Source organism: Cheilinus undulatus, linkage group 21, assembly GCF_018320785.1.
Source record: "Cheilinus undulatus linkage group 21, ASM1832078v1, whole genome shotgun sequence".
NCBI lineage: Eukaryota > Metazoa > Chordata > Actinopteri > Labriformes > Labridae > Cheilinus > Cheilinus undulatus.
Genome location: NC_054885.1, coordinates 20,020,595 through 20,036,834, shown reverse-complemented (window position 1 = coordinate 20,036,834; position 16,240 = coordinate 20,020,595). Strand labels below are relative to the sequence as shown.

At 42.0% G+C, this 16,240-nt stretch overlaps 1 protein-coding gene across 1 annotated transcript in view; it reads right to left on the bottom strand.

The window, feature by feature from the left end:
• Positions 1 to 2,282: 2,282 nt before the first annotated feature.
• plekhh3 (pleckstrin homology, MyTH4 and FERM domain containing H3) overlaps positions 2,283 to 16,240 on the bottom strand; it is a 44,180-nt gene continuing 30,222 nt past the window's right edge. The window contains exons 6-13 of the mRNA XM_041817427.1: positions 15,635 to 15,758; positions 13,757 to 14,054; positions 10,547 to 10,754; positions 10,275 to 10,402; positions 8,312 to 8,432; positions 7,412 to 7,888; positions 5,502 to 5,693; positions 2,283 to 4,431 (exon numbers count right to left, since the gene is read on the bottom strand). Coding sequence (XP_041673361.1) covers positions 4,294 to 4,431; positions 5,502 to 5,693; positions 7,412 to 7,888; positions 8,312 to 8,432; positions 10,275 to 10,402; positions 10,547 to 10,754; positions 13,757 to 14,054; positions 15,635 to 15,758 — 1,686 coding nt within the window. The 3' untranslated portion in view covers positions 2,283 to 4,293. The remainder of the gene's footprint in view (positions 4,432 to 5,501; positions 5,694 to 7,411; positions 7,889 to 8,311; positions 8,433 to 10,274; positions 10,403 to 10,546; positions 10,755 to 13,756; positions 14,055 to 15,634; positions 15,759 to 16,240) is intronic.

Sequence of the window (16,240 nt, the reverse complement as noted above, 5' to 3'; positions counted from 1 at the left end):
AAATGATAAATGAAAATGTTTGAGCTGTTCATGAAAAATGATGAATGGAAAGACAATCAAAACTTAAGGCTGTAAGCAGCACTGAAGGGCTCTTGTATTCTGGTACATCTCAGGGTGTGTTGCAATCATGAGAATCATAAGTTCGCAACCTGTGCAGTGTGCTGCAGCACAGCAGAAGGAGCATGTAGATCCTCTCAGGACAGTCATTAATCAAAAATAATGAGCAGATTGCACTTGATATGTAAAAGTGATCAGGCTAGCACTGATATTTTATCATGCAAAACTGAAAGAAAAATGGGACATTTTGTGGTAGTGTTGTTAATGGCTTCTTACAGTAGGTGGCCCTACACAAAACCATGAAGTAACATCTAAGTGTGTAGATGGGAAGACCCTAATCATACATGTTAGATTTGAACAAAATCAGAAGTTTCATATGAGAGTTATGGCAACTTGCTGTGAAATTGGCATGCCAGATATCAAAATGTTTGCCATTACCATTGAGGTGTCCTTTAATAAGATGTGGAATAATCTTAAGGCCTTTCTATCAAAATCTGAGCTTTATAAAAAATATAGAAATGGCCAAATTGCTTCACTTTTGTGTTGCCAGTAGGGTGTGCCACACAAAAATGATTAAAAAAACAAAAAAAAAACCAAACAAAAAAAAACAACCTTTAAATGGGTGGGGGCAGACAGCGGAATGTTTGTCATCGCCAGTGACGCATCCTTTAATAAGACATGTCAGTGTTGTGGAGAAATATTGAGGCTTTTCTGTCAATATCGAGAGGGACCCAGCTGCAGTCAAGATGGCCGACATGCATGTCGCCATACATCCAATCCATGCCGGAAGTCCCGAGCGGAAGTTTCTTCTTTTCGTTGGACTCAGCTGCCAGCGCCTAAGCCCAACCCTTGGTGCTGGATCTCAAATATATCACCTTCCCCACTGCCTTACCCTGAACCTAACCACTCGGGTTTTAATGCCTAAGCCTAGCCTTAGACGTATGAACTTCCGGTTGAGACTTCCAGTACGGATTGGATGCAAGTCGTCCATCTTGTCTGCATCAAGGTACTCTTGTCAATATCTGAGCTCTATAAGTATAAAGAAATGCCCCAATTGGTCACTTCCTGTTGCCAATAGGAGGTGCTATGACAAATGATAAAATTAACCTGTGAATGGGGTTTGGGGGAAGACCCTAATCATACATAAGAAATTAGAATAAAATCAGGAGTTTCACATGCATTATGACAACTTCCTGTGAAATTGCTGGCATAGTGGAATGTATGCCATTGCCAGTGAGATGTCCTTAAATAAGACATGTCAGTGTTGTGAAGAAAAATTGCGGCGTTTCTGTCAATATCTGAGCTTTATAAGAATAAAGAAATGGCCCAATTGTTTCACTTCCTGTTGCCAGTAGGGAACACTTCACCAAAACAATCAAATTAATCTTTGAATGGGTAGAGGGGCAGACCTTGATCATGCATGTGAATTTGGAATGAAATCAGAAGTTTCACAGGAGAGTTACTGCAACTTCCTGTGAAATTGGCGAGATAGCTAAAAGCTGTACTTGCTGTCACCAGTGACATGCCCATTAATGAGACACATCTGTTGTGGACAACTTCTGAAAACTTCAGGTGAAAACAGAACTTGTTGGTTTCAGCACAGATGACCCAATTTGTGTGACTTCCTGTTAGCAGTAGAGGGTGCTACAATGAGATGTTTTCATGTGAGCAAGTTCAATGTGATACTGCTGTCTTTGGTAGCAGTGGTTGAGCCCCTATGATAAAATTTGCCACTATTTTTGTCAAATTTCAACATATCAACCTCATATTAACCATATCAATTCAAAATGTATAATTTAATTCAAATGCATTTTTATAATTTCATTTTTTAATCCATGAGTGTTTATCACCTCCACTTCATCATTTAGTTTTTTTTCTTATACTCTTTATAAAGATCACTGCTTACAAAATGATCAAGCCACCTTTTCAACTCACCTGGAGCCACAGTGAAGTTGTGGCTGTTCATCTAACTCTGTTAAGGCTCATTACCGCAGGGGAACGTAAAGGCACTTAGCAACGCTTGCTCAACCAGCTATTGTTTCTAACCAGAAAAGCATTGGGGGAGGCAGCGGCAGCTCTGCCCCTGGCGCCAAACTTGAGCCTTTTTATAAAATGTGCCTGCCTGAAAACAATAGCCTCACACTGCTTCACTGGTCAAAGCACATTTTCTGATAACAAAACAGGAAATGAGAGCCCAGGCTTTAAAACCATACTAAAGACAGAAATACGGTAAAATGGTGCTGTTTTATTAATTACATACAGTATTTATAGTCTTTATTGCACTTTCAAGTTAGTCAAAAACGAACAATAGTGCAAGTAACTATACACACATTACATAAAAAGGTACCATGCAGCATACAAACAAGCTGAATACAAAGCAACCAAATCTGCAGTTTGAATTTTTTTTTTCTTTTTATACATGTAGCTTGGAGCTGCCTGCAGCTGCAGTAGAAAAAGCAAAACCCTGCGACTGAGCAGGAGACAGGGCTGACTGTGCAACGACTCATCAAGGCCTTTCATGGTGAGAAGAATTAAGTCTTCAGGCTGGTTATTGCATGATGTTGTGTAGCAGACAGCACTCTAAAATGATATTTACAAGCCTATCAGAATCCTAAAAGGTCATTTTACTACATTAAATAACGTGAACTATGTATACAACGGGATGTCTTCATATTCGTGTGACATTCAAGTTAAAACAAAAATAAGAGAATGTGAAAACAGTCAAATACAAATCGGGGGATCTGTCTGCTTTGGGATAGTTTCTTATTATGAAAGCTTGCTTGGAAAAACAAACACAAAATGTCTTTGGTCCATGCTCAAATCCATGACTTGGCATTACTTTGGCTTCACAAGAATAGTCAGACACTGAAAACAAAGAGGGAGCTACACAGGATTTACAGAACAGCGTAAAGGAGCAAAACCAGAAGCTTTTTGGCGAATCTTATGTCAAGAAAAACCTCTGTGTCTGCATTTAAGACATAAAGAATAGTAAAGAAAAAAAAAAGGCAGTTTGCATAAATAATTCTACAAAAGCATCCATGGTCTGATTAAAAAGGATAGATAGGGGACTGCTAAGATGATTCACTTGTCTGATTTGGGGCTTTATGTGTACTCTAAGCATTTTTTAATACATACACAGTCTAAATATAACAATATCAAAAAGAAAAGCACCTGTTATTTTCCTCAGAGAAGAGCTGCATTAGGATAGTAACTGAAAAAAGTCAAAATTGTCAGTCAAGTGTTAACCAAAATCTTGTGTCGAGGATTACAGCCAAGACAAGCAGCACAACGAAGGACACACGAGAGCATTTGGTGGAAATGAGGAAGATGAATCTTCAGAGTACTTTGGTTTACATGAAACTAAACTAGCTCATGAGTCATCTAGGAAATGATCAACACAAACACGCGCACTGATAGTCCCATAGGTAAGAGTCTGTTCGAACATGGCAGCCAGACTGACTTTGCTACTCAGTTCAACATCTGGTTTAAGTTCCAAGTTCACATGGCTCACTGCATCAACAGTTCCAGGTAATGCTCGCCTGGCAGGACCTTATGAAAACTGACCGTCTCTGGTGAACTTGTCAGCATAAAGGCGCATGTGAGAAAGCGTGTATGTGCGTGTCATTGAATATTCTCAACACCATTCCAGCAGTGCATGAGGGACAGCTGCCTTCTAGTTAAGGCAGAACAAATATGGCACAATGACAGAGAGAGAGATACTAGTGTTTCACTCTAAGCCATACCTTCACGAGGGGAGTACCACAGCTTATTGTTCCTGTTAAGTCCTAACTTTTATGATGCTATCTCTCCCTGATGTAGCATGGCTCACGCAAACGTCTCACATTGTCATGGGGGATGTGGGGTGAGGTAGGGGTGGGATGAAGGGGTGCTGCTGTGTCGGATAACGGAGGTGGTTGCGTGACAGGATGGTGTGGAGGGTATGTGACAGCTCATCAGCAACCGCATTGGTTTCTGTGGCTTTCTGGCTTCTCTCGCAAAACAGAGCCCCCTTGCCTTCCCCCCTACCCTCCTCCAGCGGCCAGCTCCTTCAGCTGGAAAGCTCGGCGAGAGTTTATTTTCACGGATGGGGAGTGAAAACAGCCTTTTCTTTGTTTTGGCTGCCGTGCCGTTCCCAGCGGAGGGGGCGTGGTGTCCTGATGACCGGGGGCAAGGCCTCACGGGGGCCACGTGGAGTGGAGTGGAGGAGGACAGTGTGTAGGGGTTGGGGGGTCCTTCTCAGACAGGGTGCGATGGCAGCTCAAGGAGGGTGGGTGTCGGCATGGAGGCCATGGTGATGTCAGCGTCTTCCCCTTTGCCTCTCTGTCGACGGATGGCACTGAAGTACGCATTCATCAGCTGCATGATCTCAGTCAGCTGTGACAGAGAGAGAGAGAGAGAGAGAGAGAGAGAGAGAGAGAGAGAGAGGGGTCAATCTGGCAGTCTTAGTGTCTGTCTGGCACTGTCACACGAGGGTGGAGGGATGATGTCATTCAACTGCTAGAAAAACTGGATCCTCCAGAAGCTGAAGATGATGTTGTATATCACTTTCTGAGGCCTCATCCTTCCGCAGCTGTTTAAAACCTTGGCGGACATAACCACTAAACACCAGCATTGCAGTTTTCTGCTTTTTTTGTGTATAAACATGATGAGTAATTTAAGTCTCACCCTTCACCCACTCGTCAGCCTTGAATCAGCAGCTAATCTCGCAGTCACCCATAACTCCAGGCCTAACCATAATCACCCCCTGTAAATCCGCTCTCTTTCTTGTTTCCTACCCAGAAGCAGAAAAACCTTGCACATTCATGTCAGAGCAATACAGGGCCTACATTTCCTGAAAGCAGGAGTTTCTACTTCAATTCGCCTGTGCCTCCAATAAATAAATAAAAGCCACTTTTGTACCCCAGGAGAGATCACAGAGGGATTTTTTGTTCTGTGTGGGAAGATGCAAGTCAGTCTGCACCGTGAATGGTGAGATCTGTTCTCTACTGCCCTTTCTAAAAAAAAAAAGAAAAAAAGAAAAAAAAAAGTTTTGGAAAGACATCCATGTTTCTGAGAAATGTTGCCTAATATTTTAATGTAACCACTGCAATAAAATTCACCCCCCAGTTGCCATTTAATACCAGGAAGTCAAAGTTTTGGTGGTTTGCACACGTTAGAGAGCAGGGGGGCAGGTTGTGTGCTCTCTATTTAGACCAAATTAATGAGTGTTTTTAAACTGGGTCAGAGAGCTGGAGGGAGGGGAGTATCATGAGTAGACAGCATGCTTCTTTCACTTGCCCTGTGAGCGCTGCATGGTGATAAGGCCATTTGGCCTTGCTCTGCAAACAAACTGAATTTTGACCACAGAGGAGATAGATTGTGTCTAAGCTTGGTGGAGAAACATTTCCAGTAATAAAACACTTAGCTTCCTCTAATTCTCATGCAATTTATGGTATCTACTATACCTTGGTAGTTTCAAACAGCAGATCCCGATCCCCAGCTGTGATCTTGAAAGTGTTGCTATCAGAGACCCCGTAAGAACAGATCTGGCCATAAGGGAAGGACTCCAGGGCCTCTGCCTCTCCCTGCCGATACAGAGAAACGGATGTTGCAGCTACACCCAACCACAGCTTCTGGGAAAAGCTCCCTGTTGAACTCTGGAGGGACAGAGAGGTGAAGAGATGTCAGAGGACTTCTTTGAATTTTAAAATGAAATCAAAATGTGCCCAATGCTAACGCTCACTTTTATGCTGACAAAACTGTTACCTAAGACCAAGCTCTCTCCCAGTTAAAGCTTGCTCTTTATACTGTGCAGCAAATCCTTTAAGACCTGAAGCTTGTTTTAAACACAGACAAAACAAGGCATGTTCTTGTCAAATGCTAAATCTAAGCCACTGAGCCTGCCATCAATCTCCACTTTTCAGGGCTCCCAGATCGAGCTTGTTCTGTGTTACAGATATCTTGGTATTTTGATCGATGAATCTCTGTCTTTTACTCCTCATATTCAGCAGCTGGTTAAAGCTAAAGCTGAAACTGGGCTTCTATTTCACAATCAGATCCTGTCTTTCTTTTGAGTCTAAAGAAAGACTGAAGCCACTTTTATGTTGGTGCTGGATGATGGTGATGTTTTGTACATGCATGCTTCATTTCAGAGCTTACATCCTTTAGACCAGTGATCATCAAGTGGCGGCCTGGCGGCCACATCAGAACCCCCAAATCTTTCCTTCCGGCTCTCAATATTATATTCAGAAAATGTGCAGAAGAAAAAAATAGGTTGTGCTTTATTGGGTATCATTTTTAACTCCCTACAGCTATTAAAACAACTCCATAAAGAACTGAGACTAAAACAACACACATGTTAGCCATTACCAGCAAATATGATGCATGTTAAACTCATGTTTAAAGCTGATGTTTTTTGTCAACTTTTGGCTTTTTTGGTGTTATGGGAGTGCAATGTTCCTGCTTGGGTTCTTCACTAATCATTACACAGCATATTAGCTTCAAACCTAGTGATGAGAAATATCTCAGCCCCGGAAATGTTCTGCTAAAATTTCTCAGTCGTCCCCTTTTGGCTGGCAGCAGTTTAGGTACTGATCTCACTGTTAGAGGTTAAAGGGATACTTCAACATTTTGGCAAATTCGCCCATTGCCATAATTCGTATAGTCTTAGTAATAGGTTTGTTTCCCTTAGTTGTTGGTGCAAGCTGTTTCTAGATCTGGGGGGACCATTAAACCAGCTGCACAGCTAACTCAATGTAAGCAGATGGTATTCCGTCTTTCCCTCATCAAACTCATCAAATACACAATCCAACCACTCCAAAACACTCTCGTGGACAAGTTGTGACCTGCACGTTCACCAACCTATGAAATAATAACGTATAATTATGTAACATTAGGACACATGAAGCAAAAACTCTGAACTATTTCTTGAGTAAACCACTGGGCGGAGTGACACAGTGCAGCAGCCATGTCTGGAGTGTAGTTCCGGCTTTGCATTTAACTTTAAAACATCTCCGTCTCGTAATGTTCCATGATTATTTCATAGCGTGGTGAATGTACAAGTCACAACTTGTCCACAAAAGCGTTTTGGAGTTGTTGGATTGTGTATTTGATGAGTTTGATGAGGGAAAGCAAAAATTCTGTCTGCTAACATAGCATTAGCTGTGCAGCTGGTTTAACCATCCCCCCAGATCTAGAAACAGCTTGCACCGACAACTAAAGGAAACAAACCTATTACTAAGACTACAGGAATTATGGCAATGGGCGAATTTGCCAAAATGTTGAAGTATCCCTTTAAAAATGACTTACATTTGAAATAAAATAATCTTGAAACAAAAATGTGTTGGTTAGACTTGTATAACACCACAATACTCACAATATAGAAGTCCACTTCATAAAGAGTGCATCCAAAGCCTGACCACTGGCGTGCAATTGTGAGGTAGGCAGCCATACTGTCCCTACGGCTGTAGCCAGACAGACTTTTCCACCGCTCTAAGATGGACCCCATGACAGCCGCTGCCTCCTCCTTCAGTCGGCTCCGCAGCCGCATGTCTAACTCCACCTTTTGTTTGTGGACTGCCGTAGCTGTGTGACTCCAAAGCGTTCCTTGCAGGAAGCGCTGTGTGGCAGGACAGCTCTGCGCTGCTACCTGACAGGCTGGCAAGGCTTGGGTTGCAGACAGGGACATGAGTACTCGGGCTTCGAGCATGTGACCCGGGTAAAGCTCATCCAGTTGTGGGCATGGAGTATGTGTGCTGAAGTCACCCATCAGACACTGAAGCCTCAGGGAGGCTAAAGCCTGCAGGTCCTCTTCACAAGCAGGTAGCTGGCCTCGCACCACCATCTCATGACACTGAAATACAATGGCAAAGACAACCCCAGAAAAGAACATGAGGAAAATTAAGCACTATTTCTAACTGCCACAGTGCTGCCATACATTCCTCATACCCCACCCTGCTTTATTTTGTACCATAGCTCTTTTATGAGAGTCCTCAGGAAAAATGTTAAATGAAGCCAGTGCTGGCTGCCTTTTACCCCCTCTGCACTGCAGCCAGTGCTCTTAGTCATGCTTTTAATGCACTGTTTTATTGCAATCACAGCCCATTAGACATAAATGATTATTAAATAAAAACCTAATAATCAAATGAAATAAAAGGAATGTCTCACAGCTGGATAGTAAGTCATATTTATGCCCAGCACTGAAATGGTCACTCATAACAAAGAGACACTGGGAGGAGAACCCTGCCCTTTGTGGAGTTGTTTTCTGCTCCATTACCTGCTCAAAGAGGAAGAGATACTCAATGCTGTCCACTGATATGCTGTCAGCGTCCAACAGGCAGTAGAGCTTGAAGCACAGTTTCCACTGGGATTTAGACTCGGATTCTTTGGAGGAGAGGCTGCACAGAACAGGGAAAGAAATGGTTACATAGCTGGGACATGGAAGATGTGTTTATCCTTTCTTTTAGCAAGAGGAACCCACCGAGACCAAGGTCTCTTTCTAGGAGTGCCCTGCAGTAATACAATAAAAGCTAGAACAAGGAGGGCATATTTGTAGAAATATACTTGTATGTAAATGGTACACCAAGTATCTTTAGCCTAGATGTTAATATGTTACAAAGTCCCCCACTCAATGCATGATATTGTTGTTAAGTAACTTTATGGTTGGCTCAGTTCCATGTTTACCCTGCCATTCAGAACCATGAAGACACAGTCACCACAATTTTTTTAAAAAGTTGAAAAAGTGCACAACAATTGTAGTACTCAAGTAAACGTACAATTACTCAGGTCAAATTTCACTTAAATCAAAGTAAAAGTACTGGTCTATAAGTCTACTCAAGTAAAAGTAGAACGTATTTAAAGTTTACTGTAAGTACTGAGTAGCTACTGAGGAGTTGTACAGTGAGATATGATCTTTGTAATGGCAACAACAAGATAACAGATCTCCAACCAGGTTGTTAAGGTAAAGACACACCTATATAAGTTAAAATACACAAAAAAGACAGTGTTAATTGAACTCTTATAGAGTTAAATATAACCATTTAAAAGTGCCTATGTTTGGCCACATGCAGTTAAACTACACTTTTAAGTGTTGAATATTTAAAAAAATGACAGAGCTGCAACAACTGAAAGTCTTTGGCAAGGTGGGTCTCCTCTGGCAAGAACAAAGGAGAGTCAACCTCATAGCAAGGCAATACAAACTAATGAAGAATATGCACTACGCACCCTTTAGGAACACCTGATTTCAAAGGTGGGAAATCTAACTCAGTGGATAACTTCAGTCATGATGCAAATGTGTCTGACATTTAAAAAACAACAATCCATCAGAAACACGAGCAAAAGAAAAGGATTACTGTACAACAGGCAACAACCAAACACAACTGAACACATTTACAGCATATCTAAACACTTTTCCCAAGGCCACGATGGGAAACTCACATCCAAACATCCCCCAGATTTGAAATGGCAATGGGTAGAGCTCAGATCAGCTGACTCTTTACACAGTTGTACTAACTGGTTGATCAACACTGCCAAATAATTCCAACACTGAAGACCATTTCACTCAGAATGGAGTTAAAATGAGATTTCATCAGTTTTAGGATGTGAGGTGGAATCATTTGTTCACTTTGTGCTAAAGTGGTCAACAGAAGTGGAACAAGTAAAAGAGTGTAGTAGTCAAGTAAAGGTACAGTTACTCTGGTTAAAACTTACTTGAGTAGAAGTTAAAGTACTGATTTCTAAATGCACTCAAAGAAGTACAAGTATCCCAAAAACTACTCAATTACAGTATTTTGAGTAAATGTAATTGTTTACTTTCCATTCCTGCATTTATCTTTAAAAAGATCCCTTGCATTCCAGCATACATTTCCTTTGAGACTTTGTCTCACACAGCCAAATGGCATCAGCTTCACCTAGACCATCCAGCGGCAGGCGGGCTTCACTGACAAAAATAGAGCCACAAGCCCCGTTTCCCAGCAGGGATTCATGCTTGACCAACAAGATCAGAAAAGGTCACCCGTTATCAAGGGCACTGGATAACGTTTAAGCATGGAGATAATTATACAATCCCCTGCTCTGTTCTTACTCGTCTTATGAGTGACAAATAGCTCAGATTCCTGCCAGACTAAGTGTTTTGATAGTGTGTCTGTCTGCTCTGTTTTATTGTGTCTGACTTCCTCACAGCCCCTGTCTCCTCTGTTTTACAGGCTGAAGACTGACATTTGTTTTTTTTTCTTTCAAACCTGGTCAGGATGTCTGCGATCAGAGTGCTGCCTGCAACCGGCTGCTCCCGCAGTGCATTCTGCTTGTACAGTGCAAACGTGTTTTTGCTGTCTTGCAGGCAGAGCTTCTCCTGCATCCTTCGGACCACCTGAATAGGAGACAAGGAAAGGACAGACTAGGTTAAGCTTTACATGAGTGAAAAAAAAGATTCAAAATGTTGCTTGTTAGACACTCCAGATCAGGCTAGGAAGTTTCAAGAAACTGAAAAATTGAGAAAAGTATGTGGCCACACCTCATTGGCAGTTGTGTGTGAGCTGATGAAGAGTTGGCAGGATCCGGAGCCAGGATAGTGCACAGTGCACAGCATCTCCTGTCGGCTCATCAGCATCTGGATCTCCTCCCAGGATGGCACGCACTCTCGACACTTTGTCTTCTCCAGAGCTTCGCTGATGAATGATGCATAGTTATCCATCTCAGACTCTGGACTGTGGCTTTGGATCCTGCAAGATAGCAGAGGAAAGAGAGCACAGAAAAGCAAGAATTAGGTGGTGTGTGCAAGTATCAAGGATTACATATTTTGCCACAAAAATAAAAATGTCCAACACCTAGAAGAAGTTGTTTTGCTGCAGATTGTTAACACCGGCTCAGAGTCTGTAAATTTTTAGGTCGTGATTATGGTTCTGCTTTATTTTAACCAAGTTCTTTATTTTCTTTGGGCTGGCAAAGCTCAAGAGTCAATGAGGCAAGGAATGACAAATGTTCTCACTCTAGCTCTTAGGGACTTAGAACGCTCAAAATCCCTCAATCCTTCAAAGAAAAGGAAAACGAAAAAGACAACATGTTGACACTGGTTAGCGTACGACACAGGAAAAGGTGTTTCCGCTCCTGTGAACCGGAATGACCTGGCACTTCCTCCCAGTGGAGCATCCAGGAGTGGTAGGTGAGAGTATTTGTGTTTTAAAAGAGGGGGGCACAAAGGCAACACTCTACAACCCAGTGTGAAATGTGTGAAATACAAGCTCATGGAGATATGTGCTTTGCTCTGTGTACGTGAAACAATTATACTGCAATTGTTGTCCTAAAATATGCACAGCAAAGGAGAGAGTCAAATTGAGGGCCTAAACATTTTGCCAGACAGAGAGAGGCCCTCTCCTTCCCTGTGATTTCTTGCTCACTCATAACTTTATGGCCACAGGGTGGGATTTGTCCTGCTGAAACATAATTAGGAATGTTCCACTGAGTCTGTGTGATCCTTCTTATACTCTTTGCTCTTCATCCCTCTTTCCTTCTTTCTTGCCTCCACTGCTTTCTCTCTCTTGGCCTATTCTCTCTGACAGCAGACATTCCCTGGGGGTTTCTCAGGGCACTGGGGGAGAGGAGGAGGGTATTCTGGGCCCACTGCCCAGCTCTAGCCTTAGCTTTGCCCAGCTGCAGCCTCAGCACTGATCGCAGAGGGAGTGGGTGCGTGAGAGCGAGGGCCAGACATATCAAAACACACTGGTAGCAAGTTCCACAACGTTATTATGAATCGACATTGCGTGCAACAGTTCCATTAGTTAGTGGGTGATTCCAAGCACTGATTTAAAGATAGAAAACCCAAGTGATTTGATGACATGGCGTTTCACAGAAAATCTAGAGCAGGAGATTATCACTTCTAATAACTAAGAGTAGTATGCTTGGCAGAGGGGCTAATTCAGACCTGCAAAGCCAGCTCTAAAAACACTGGATCTGTCTGGGTGAACATGCAAACAATGTGAAGGCATACCATGCTTCTATATCTAAACTGGTGGCAAGCGTGCAGGCGCCTGCTAGATCCTCTGCATTTCCTGATACAACACACAACTTGTTCACCCTTATAGCTGTTAAAACCAATGACTGACTGTCATTCAAATCCCCCAATCAAATGGGACCATAGAGGGAACCAATTTGTGTTCTCACAAATAAAACCATTACCACAAGCATAAAATTAACACCGCAACAATGCTTTTAACTACCAACTGTGGTTTTTGTTAGCTTAAACTAACAACATACTGTAGATCTGATGTAATCTTCCTTGAAAGTCATGTTACCCATTATAATCATTGTATTCTTTGAAAGTCATGTTTTCCATGTTCTTGGGCTTTTAAATAAGGAAAATCACATTTTGCAATTCAAGGAAAAGATATTAACATCTTTCTCTAGTCAACAGATTTTATTTACCCTCTGAGAGCAAAGTCATTGTACATGACAAGCAGAGACACAGGTTATTCAGGAACACTCTCGTTGCATATTTAACCATTTTATTACGAAACTGACATATAGTTTTACTTAGCAGAAAAGGCTCTGCTTTAAAGATACTCCCTTGGTTTAGTCAAGCAGGATGTTTTGACTTTCCAGGGAGTGCATGGCTAGAAACCCCAAAAGGATAAATACATTTATGACACTGCATACTGAATGCAATAAAATCAGTTCAAAAGCAATTCATCCAAAGTAGCACTAGGGTATATGAGGGTGCAACAAGTTATATGCTATAAAAGAGGTGGCTGGGGTGGAGAAGGTGAAGCTTTGCCACCAGCAGCAGTGACGTCATGCATCAGCATTCATGCAAGCAGGGATCAGTGAGGATGTCATATTTAAATGGACTGCTGTGTTAAGAGAAAGAGCTGTGATTGGCTGTGGGTGCTGGGGGGTGATAATTGGGATCAGCTGGCTGTTAGCTGATTAGGCTAGGTGTATGACCACTGTGTCCTGCACGAACTAATGCCAGGCCTCAATTATTAAAAGTTAAATAACTTTTAAACCACAAATTTCAGCCAGTTAATCTTTTTTGTGCAGCCTGCCATTGTGCTGTTGTAGTGGTGCTATCCATGCCTTCGAAGCCTGTACAGAGGCTTTCTAGTGAGCCTTGAACTTGGGGGCCTTTGCTAGGCATTTAAAGATTAAATCCACACAAGTAACTCCAATATTGACAGCTTTTTTTTTCATCCATTTGAATTCTTTTATGATGGTTTTGGTCGCTAGCTTAACATAAGCCTCCATATTGTTTTGTCACATGGGCTAGGACGACCAATGGCAGGCTGTTCTGTCGTTATATTTTTTTCACACATTTATTTTTTTTTCACTTTTTGATCCCCAAGCGATGGGAGAACAAGTTTGTGAAATAAAAGATCTCAATCATTATTGCTTTAAAATCTTTGACTTCTAATTTCCATTTAACTCTTAATTTTTTCTTTATAGTCCCATAACTGTCTTTAGTTTTCCTGAAAAAAAGTGATGTAAAGAGCTTGACTGTGCACCACAGGGTTGATGTTTTACAAGCTTTTTAAGACAATAAATCCAGGAGAAACAAAATGTTTAAAAATAGCTTAGGGCTCAGAGCGTTAATTAGAGAATATGTAAATAAGTAGATGATTTTTCCCCTAAAAATATTGTCATCAAATTATATAAATAATACAAACCTAACATGCAACATTAAGTCAAATGCACCTCTGCTTCTCAGCAGTATTCTGTATGTGCATCTCACCTCTTGAGGTGGAACCGCAGGTACTTCAGCACAATGGGCCCAGGTAGGAAGGTGCAGCTCATGCAGGTCAGCAGCTGCCAGTAGCGGAGGTGAGCTGCAGTGTACGGAGCAGGTGTGTAGCTGGTTTGCTTCACTAGCTGGCAGTAGACCTCGTCACGGAGGGGTCGTAGGTCCAAGCAGGTTTGCAGTACGCCCTGGATGATGGGAACAGGCTCTCGTGCTGACTCCAGTTGCTGCAGGCAGTTGAAGAGCTTCACGGCCTCCTCCCGCACTGAGCCGTACCCTTTCCCACTGTGGTCTAGAGGAAGAGGAGCAGATTATTTTAATGTCTGGCTTGTGTTGGATTTCTTTCCTTCCCTGTTTTTGAAGTAGTCTTGGACTGGTTTTCATGTGGGTAAAAACAATGGATTAAGCTGTGTTGAAATACCACTGGGTTATCAAGTCAGAAGCTGCTGCTGTGCCACCTTTAAATGACATCACAAGAAATAGGTAGATGGCTGACACAGAGAATGAAAAGACAGCGAGACATGTTGCTGGAAACAACGGCTGACCCACACTAACGGACTTGGATGAAACTAGTCATTATTTAGGGGTTAAAACCAAGTCTGACAAAAAAGAATTAAAATGAAAACCAATTCTTTCTTTATACTGACCATCTCTTTTCTTAAATGCACTTAATGTTAGGGCTAGTAGATTGTGTTTCTTATTTACCCATCACATTCATGCTTGTTTTTATTAAATTTAGTCATTTTTTCCTTAAACCTAATTGAATACTGTTCAATATAGCCAATGTTTGTTTACGTCAAGTGGGGCCTGGACTTCACTGAACCAAGACCTTCACTGAACCAAGTTTTATAGTGAACCTGGGGAAAACTGCAGACTACAGACTCAAGGAAAGTGCTTATTTTGCTGTTGAGGAGTCCATACTAGAGCCCTCACACCAGGGTTGGAAATAAACTTTTTCCCCTACCCTCAATGGTGGCTGGTGGATTCAAAAGTCTACCAGTCACTTTATTTCAACAAGCAGCATAAGGCAACGATGTATAGTGTAATAGTCAAGGCTTTTAGTATTCAAGTTGAAGGCTTTTTAAGAGATGGAAATGTTTCAGCAATACTGGCATGCTCTCTGTCTACTTCATAAACATTAAAAAGTTGACCTTTTTGTTATTTTGGAGCTGGTTAGAGTTTCCATTGCAGTCAGGTCCTCAAATACAGATGTAACTGCAACTAATCCTCAACTGAGAGGCAAGATAATCATTTATTGTTATGAGCTTATACTTTTGAAAGTGTTAATTTTATTTGTGACACAAATAATAATGCTATTTCCAGATATTTCATATTCAAAGACAGCAGCAGGATGTTTTCAGAACTACTTAGGCATGTACAGAACAAGGTCAACAAGAGAGGAGATTACCATTTTCTTTACAAGGCTCACCAAAATTAGCACAAACTTCATGTTTCCTGCAGTGCTGTTAAGGTCACTGGTCAGAGAGCTGCTTTCTCTGCTTGGCTCTGCACAAAAAGCCAATAATTATGAGCAGAAAGCCGGGATTCAGTTCATGCCGTTTACTGTCGCTAGTGGCTTGTAGGTTAAGCGAATTCACCTGACACTGCTTAAAAAACCCCACATGTGGTTAAAGTTGGGTGCGAATTTGATTTAATACAGAATATGGCTATTAACTTTTGATCCAAACAGTGGTTAGTTTCTGTTAGATCTTTTATTTCACAACAATTAAATGAGAATGAGAATCACTTCTTTATGTCGTGGTGCAAAAACTGTTCGATCTCAAGCACTTTAAAGTCTGTGCAAATTGTTTTTATATCAGCATGCTCAAACACTGTTTTGATAGTGTATGACGTGTAGATGTAACTACTTACATGTATGCTCCAGGCTGCCATAGGGGAAGGGCAGCAGAGGAGCATAGAGGGGACCCTGGGTGTACTTCAGGATGGGATTGTGCTGGTAGATGTGCTCCACTACCTCAGGGTTGAATTTATTCTCCTACAGTGGACACAAGGACAAAGAGAAACATTCAGAGATACTAAAAAGAACAAATTTGCATATACCATCAATTTTCTTGCAGTCAACCTGGAAGCAGGTCAGTGAGTGGGTGAAAGAGCATGCCTTTCAGGGGTAACTGCGGTCAATTCGACCAGGGTCACTACTAAGCTCTGGCAACTTTCAAAGCAGCATGTAGGCCAAGAGATGACCCAGCAAACCTCACTAGCATGACTGACATGTTATATTTTATCTCCTTGTGTCAATGAGTTTAGTGTGCATGTGTTTGTGCCTTTCGATGCCTATGGGGATAGATGCCTTCCAGAGGTACAGATGGCTTCCATGCTGCTGCCCTCCAGCACCTGTTGCTCATTAGTAACGTTGCCACTGCTCTGGCTCTACCCTGATCCTGAAACCCCCCAAATCAGCCGCTCTTTCTCTCTGGCTGCAAGACAAGCCTGCTCTTACCCCTCCTTAGTGGGCCA